At 41.4% G+C, this 6,704-nt stretch overlaps 1 protein-coding gene across 25 annotated transcripts in view; it reads right to left on the bottom strand.

The window, feature by feature from the left end:
• Positions 1-394: 394 nt before the first annotated feature.
• Positions 395-6,704, bottom strand: part of RBFOX1 (RNA binding fox-1 homolog 1) — a 2,283,260-nt gene continuing 2,276,950 nt past the window's right edge. For 10 of the 25 annotated variants that reach the window (XM_053556405.1, XM_053556406.1, XM_053556421.1 and 7 more), the window contains 2 exons: positions 4,725-4,800; positions 4,113-4,356 (listed from right to left, as the gene is read on the bottom strand). In XM_053556405.1, the coding sequence (XP_053412380.1) occupies positions 4,209-4,356; positions 4,725-4,800 (224 nt within the window). In that variant the 3' untranslated portion in view covers positions 4,113-4,208. Of the gene's footprint in view, positions 3,192-4,062; positions 4,357-4,724; positions 4,801-6,704 lie in introns of those variants that run through there. The other 15 variants (XM_053556408.1, XM_053556407.1, XM_053556418.1 and 12 more) reach the window with 6 other exon arrangements.

Below are 6,704 nucleotides of genomic sequence, written 5' to 3'. Positions count from 1 at the left end.
ATAGGACAACTCAGTGTTCTTGCTTCATAATAAGCACTCAGTGAACGGGAACAAGTCTAGCACTTTTTTTTTTTTTTCATCTTCCTCATCCAAGGTCTCCCAAAAGTGTGTTAATACCTTGAACCTATATTCATTTGAAATGCACAATGTGTTGTGGTTGCTTTGTTTTAAACCAAAGATGGAGATTTCCACGCTGGGGGATAGCTAAACTTAATTCAGTTTCTTAAACATCCACGGTTTGTTCTATTGGCTTCTTCAGAGATGAGCCCTTTGAACCAGAAAACATTATGGGCCAGTAGGTGGCCATGACAGCGCCCGCCCATGTCCCCACATACGCCCCTCACATCTACCCTCTGAAGAAACTCCCAGGGGCAAAAGAACATCAACTCACATATAACGTTTCAGACTAAGCTTTTATTTTTTTGATATTACAAACCAGTTTTCTTTATTCACAAACCACTGTAAGTGATATAAACACTAATTTCTAAAGACAGATATACACATTTTCTGGGTTTGCAGATTGCATGATGTGTGAGTTAAGGAGTCACTATATGCCACACATGATATTAATCTTTTTTCCATAATTCATAATAGCAATAGTTATTTAGATAAATGAAAACATTCCAAATAAATACTGTTTAAAAAAATCCAAAATGTTTGTTTACATTTCTGACATACATTTTAAAATGACTTATTGGCATCTTGGAGGAGTGCCTAGACAAAAGATTCTGCAACATCGGATGGCACCCACTTGCTCTAAATGATTTTATTAAAACTACATACAGTCATGGGGGAAAGTACAGCTCATTGGTGAAAATCAAAACCGCAAATGAATTTTACTTTAACCAACACAGTAAGAATTCTATGTTTGTGATTCCAAACACAATGTAAATTCTGGATTTTGAAATCGGAGGCAATTGAGAGAAATCTATATATTCTCCCTAGCCACCTGTTCCTACCCTTTTTTTCTCCCCTCTGAAGTGGGATGCCATGGCTTTTTAATAACTTATTATTATTATTATTTTTTAAGAACATCAACCAGGCACCCACTGTCATAACATCGTTTTCCAGGTGGGGGAATGAGAATGTCTTTACTGATGCTATAAAACACCCCCCAGCCCCTCCCCTATCCCACCCAAATAAGTTTGGTGAAAAGAACATTTTATATGCTTCTGGCTTCTAAGCAGTTTTTTTCCCCACAACTTTTTCTCTTTTTAAGAGAACTATAATCTGTCTTAGATATCGAAGCTACAGAAACTTTGTTTTCAAATCTCGTGAAACTTTATTGATGGTTTAATATCCAACTGATCTTACGGCATGCACGCAGCAAGACGAGAGAAAGCTGAATCACAAACACTTTTTTTTTTTTTTAGTTTTGTTTGGTTTTGTTTTAAAGCAGAGTTGTTACAGCGGATTGGCGGGTTCACAGCGGTGAGTTAATAACTTACTAAAGTGTCAAGCCACAGGGCCTGCACTGTACACAGGAGGGTTTAACTATGGCAGCAAAACTACTTGGGGACAGCTTGCTGCTGTTTTTTTCTTTTAAATTTAAATACAAAAACAGGAAGACCCGTGACAGATACCTCAACTTAGGTTAACTTGTAAACAGGACAACATGGAAAGAGTTCAAACAGAAGTAGTCAGACAAACTGCAATTTTTCGGTCGTGTTGCAATGGTGAGGCCTGGGGGATGGTGCAGGGGGCTTTGCTCTTTGGGGATGACCAGGATGGATCTATGGTTTTTTTTTTTTTTTTTTTTGCTTCCTTCTGACAAATGTCCTGGGCCTCGGAGATGAAGCTAAAGATAGTGGTTTGAGATAGTCCTTAGGCATGGGGGAGAGGTGGGAGGGCAGGCTCTCACAGACTGAAAAATTGCAGATTGCTCACACAACGCAGTCATGTTTCAAAAAGTACCAAGCTGATGAAAATACCATGATTATCTCTACTCAATGGTTGCAATACTTGTAAAATGCTTCTATAAATCCGAATATGATTATCATGTAGTTCCATAAAAATTATACGTCTGTCTCTAACAGTTGTTCTACTAGGCTAAAACTAAAGCTTCATAGACTGTTTCTAGAACTTAACAACTCCACTGCACAGATGTAAATTTTATACATTTTTTTAACTGGTACAAAGAATTTAAGTTTTTATTACTTTCTTTTTTTTGGAAAAAAAGAAAAAAATAGAAACAGTGCTTTTTATCACCTTTTTATTAATGTTATTTTTTTCCCTCCCATAATATAAAAGTCAGCAATGATATCAATAATTTCTTATACTGGAAGAAATATAAAAAGAATGCTTGTTGATGGCCTAACTAGCAGGTTTTTTTTTTTTTTCTTTCTTTTTTTTTTTTTTGCCTAAATAACTAGCAGCTGGTTAAGAAGCTGAATACTGCCGGGTGGAATGGTTTAAAGGGTGGGTTTGCACAGTCTCCTTCCACTCAGTTGCATAGGTGCTGTGAGAAGCACCCCCTTGAACGGCATAACCTTTGGCTTGAACTGGCAATGAGTAACTTAGAACCATTGATATGTGATGGTTGGTGCAGTGGGTCATTTAGATTCATCAGTTACTACATTTTTGTTTTCTTTCAGCCAAACCCCAATTCCAACCCCCTAAGCCCCTCCCAACCTCCCCTTTCACAAAATAAAATAATGTATGATGCAGAAAAAATGACTACTGTAGTCACTTACACTCTTCCCAGACAGCTGATACCCCCAGTAGCTTAATATTCAGCATATATAATTCATTTACATAATATAGCACTCTGGATATGGCCCTACACCAGTTTTTATTTATAACTAGCATCTCTCTAGATCAACCACAAAAAAACTCCTACAGCCAGCAACCAAACTACGGAACCTTCAGAAATGAAAGGACCCACAATATTAAAATACACAGAACAAAATATCTGAGGTATAAGATAAAAAATGTAATTTTTTTCCTCTTTTTATTTATTTTGTATTTTTAGAGTTGCTAAAATGATGCACTACTGCATGTATTGCAATACTCAGGCCTCGGAAAGCTTCCTCTCTCCCCACATTGGAAGGTTTTTATGGTTTTGTCATTTAGTATGGAGCAAAACGGTTGTATCCCCCTCGGTATATACTAGCCTGCAATGAAGAAAGAACGAGACCCACATCATCAGCATGGCTCCTAGTCTTGGCATCAGTCAAAGGTGCAAAAGCATTCTGAAACAAAGCAATTTGAGGGGTGTGTTTTTTACATTTTCCTTTTAGAACATGTGGATATCAAAAAGACTAATGTGTAAAATAGACACTCAAAACCAACCAACACGGAGGCACCCCCTACCCATCCCGGGCCATTCTCTGAGAACGGAAGACAGGGGCCATCCTGAACTTCCCTGATAACTCCTTTTAAAGCAGCAAACTCCCTGTCAAAGTAAATCCCGCAGCTAAGAGGACGCTGACCCAAACTGGACGATGGAAGGATTTGCACTGTCTCACTTTTACTGGTTTGTTTCTTGGACTGATGAATTAATCCTATGTTCCCTCAGTGGGGAAAAGCTCACAGGTTGAATTTGGGCGATGTATTGGCCAGTAGGATTTCAACTCTCCTTGCCAACACTTTCCTCAGTTGGACAAGGTGTTGAAGCAGAGTTGCCGAATACAAACTCCGGATGAAAACTCACATCTACGTCTTACTTGACGTGGCTCAGCGGTCTGCATGGGATCTGATTTCGAGAGGGGAGTTGTACAGATGAACCGCTTGATGGAACATTATGTTTCCGAATCATCGCTGAATTTCTATGACCAAGCTCCAGTGAATTGTCTGGCCAGGGCGTTAAAATGGCTATGAGACAGCACTTAACTCTTTCCTTTTTTTTTGTTTTTGTTTTTCTAAAAGTATTGGTGATTCAAATGAATGCCTATCGGGATTTATTTTTAGGATAAGGACTGATTTTCTTGATCCAAGCAGAAAACTGCATGCCAAAGCTTTGTAATGATTGCATACGCTTTCACGTGATGGGCACGGGTTACTGTACTCAGAGTTTTAGTGCATAGAAGTTTGAACAAGTACAGGCAAATTCACCCCACCCTTACCTCCCATTTTTGCCCTCCCCCCTCCCCTTCCCCAAACAAAAACCCAGACTCCCCCCCTCCAAAACCAAAAGACAACCCCCAAACCCAGCTGATTCCTTCTAATTTCTTAGGTACTGGGTACACACACAAAGTGTGCCCCTTTCTCTATTTTCTTTCCTGGGCGACTATGACTTTAAACATGAATTGTAATAGGGGAGGAGAGGCAGTCAGATTCTCAGCTGCCTGACAGCAGAGGCCTGGAAGAGTGCAGCTTAGCTCCTCTGAAGTCTGTGCTGGGGCTGGAACCTTGGGGCTATGTGAATGAGCAGCAAGGGAGGGAAAAAAAAAGAAAAAAAAAGTTCTGCATTGACACTGCATTCTGTTAGTGATGGATTTAATTATCAAAATGACTAATTATTCCATTAAGGTAAGTGCTCCGCTAGGTGGGACTTGCAAAATTAGAAATATAATAACTTACATGCACTACATTGCCAAGAAATTAAGACATTTATCAAGTTTACTGGGAGGATTAATGTGGCATTTTAGCTGCTGTTAGCACAAGAGACAAATTCAATTAAGGGAAAGTGAGAGGACGTCAACCGTCAACCCACGCTGAGGTCCCAGCTGGGGTAAGGGAAGGGCGGCAGGAAGAAGTGAGGACAGGAAGGAGCCTGTACTCACCATGGTACCAACGCCGTAGGTGGGGGCTGGAGCAAGTGCGTGGTGGTAGGGGTCGGCAGCATAAACTCGTCCGTAACTGAAAGGAAAACAGAGGTGAAGACTGATCCATAATACACAGTTATAAAGTAATGATAAAAATCAGAACATTCAAAACGCCAAGACAGTGTGGAGGGGGCCCTATTCGCCTTGAAATAAGAAATGTGAGAATATTTCATCTGTGCACAATGCATTGTTTTTCATCCATTTAACATGTCTGGTTAAAGTCGTATGTTTAACACACACACACTCTCCCTCTCCACCATAATGCTGTTTCTACACCTTGAGACTGTGCTAGAGGTGCCAAAAAGAAATGACTTGAAATAGTGGTCTTAAGCAGCCCAGCGCCCCCATCCCCTGAGGATATATTAATACTCAAGTGAAATTCCCTTTTTCTCCTGATTTAGTTGTCATCAATCAAGGACGGTAGAATGAATCAGAAAAGGTGAAGTGGCCTGTCTGTAGGAGGTATCCAATGTCTTAGAATGGGAAAGCACAGGTCTATTTGAATGGAAGGGTCTGTGGGACACCCCCCCTCTACCCCTCAGCCCCACTCAAGAGGTGAAGCCTAATTTGATTTTTGAGCCCTATGGACAGGTTCTGGGAAAGGAGGCATTTGTAATTAATATATCTTAATGGCATTTACTCATGTTGGGTTTTTCCATCTCTGTTCTCCTCCTCCCTCCACTGCCATGGCTTCCAGCATAGGCTTTAAAAGATAGAAATGAACACGAGATGGAAACCAGATGCCTTGGGTATCTACCAAATGTCTGGAAGGGAACACTGCCACAAATCAGGGCTCAGAGGTTAAGTCACTTGCTCAAGATCACGCAGCCAATTGAAGAGCTGACCCTTCAATCTCTCGGGGAAGCTTGCTGGTGAGTTCTGGCAGCATCCTGTGCCTGGTACTTCTGTGACCCGCCAGATATTTTCTTGGAGATGGTTTGAACAGGGTTGTGTTGATATGGATCAAATCTGAGAGGCAATCTTAGGTTAGGTTTCCTGGAAGCTGAGCTGGAAATGGAGATTCCTGTGCGACTGATTTACTGAAGAGGGGCTCTCAGAAGGACAGAAGCAAGCAGATCAGAATAAAGGCAAGAAGATGGGCAAGGACTGTGCTGAGCTGCAGCCTCCGCAACCTGACTCTGGGAGTTTCATGCCAGAGTCCACCCTGCCTGGAGGCAAACGGGTTGGCTCTTTAATGCCCATGTAAGTGAAGCATTAGCTTAACTGAGGGTGGGGGACACACCACTGAGTTGAAGTGGTTTCCTTTGGCAGAGGGCAATTTTCTGGAGAAGGGAGCAGCTATTCTCCATTAGCAACCTGCACTCATAGTGGTTGGGCAATGAATGCACCAGCTCTCTGTGGGATCTGCGTGGGTTTTCAACAGCTCTTGACTCTTTGCCTTTTTATTTTTTGAAGGAACAAGGCAGGAAGAAATGGTTTGCACTGTCAACCTTAAGTTCCCCTCTCATCCCTTAGAGTCCTATTTGCATGAACACAATTCCTCGCCTTCTCTTCCAATCTTCTTTTTGTAGTGGGTAGATGAGCACATATTGGAGGGGTCAGTCTGGGGTGCTTATACGCTTGAGTCAGGGAAGGTGAGGGACGATGGGAGAAGGACCTTCGAACTCAGACTCCAAGCTATAGCCCAGATGGAAAAAAATGATTATACCAAGCTCACATTGGGCATGTCTTAATTCCCAAGCCTGTTTCAAAGGGGCGCTGAGTTCAAATACTCCAGGTGAGGCTTTTCGCCTCGGCCTGGTGTTCTCTTGATCCTCACCATGAACAAGAATGGATATTTCTCTTGTGAAGCAAATTTCTCTGTGAGACTAACAAATAGTTATCCCCTTCTTGCTTTTCATTTTTTGGGATACTCTCTGGTCCTTCTGCTCATCACAAATGGCCCTTAACAAAAAATTATCCCTCTACCAGGAAAAA

This window comes from Nycticebus coucang, chromosome 12 (assembly GCF_027406575.1).
Source record: "Nycticebus coucang isolate mNycCou1 chromosome 12, mNycCou1.pri, whole genome shotgun sequence".
In the NCBI taxonomy this organism is placed as follows: domain Eukaryota; kingdom Metazoa; phylum Chordata; class Mammalia; order Primates; family Lorisidae; genus Nycticebus; species Nycticebus coucang.
The sequence above is the reverse complement of the archived record's forward strand: the minus strand, read 5'-3'. Positions and strand labels throughout refer to the sequence as shown.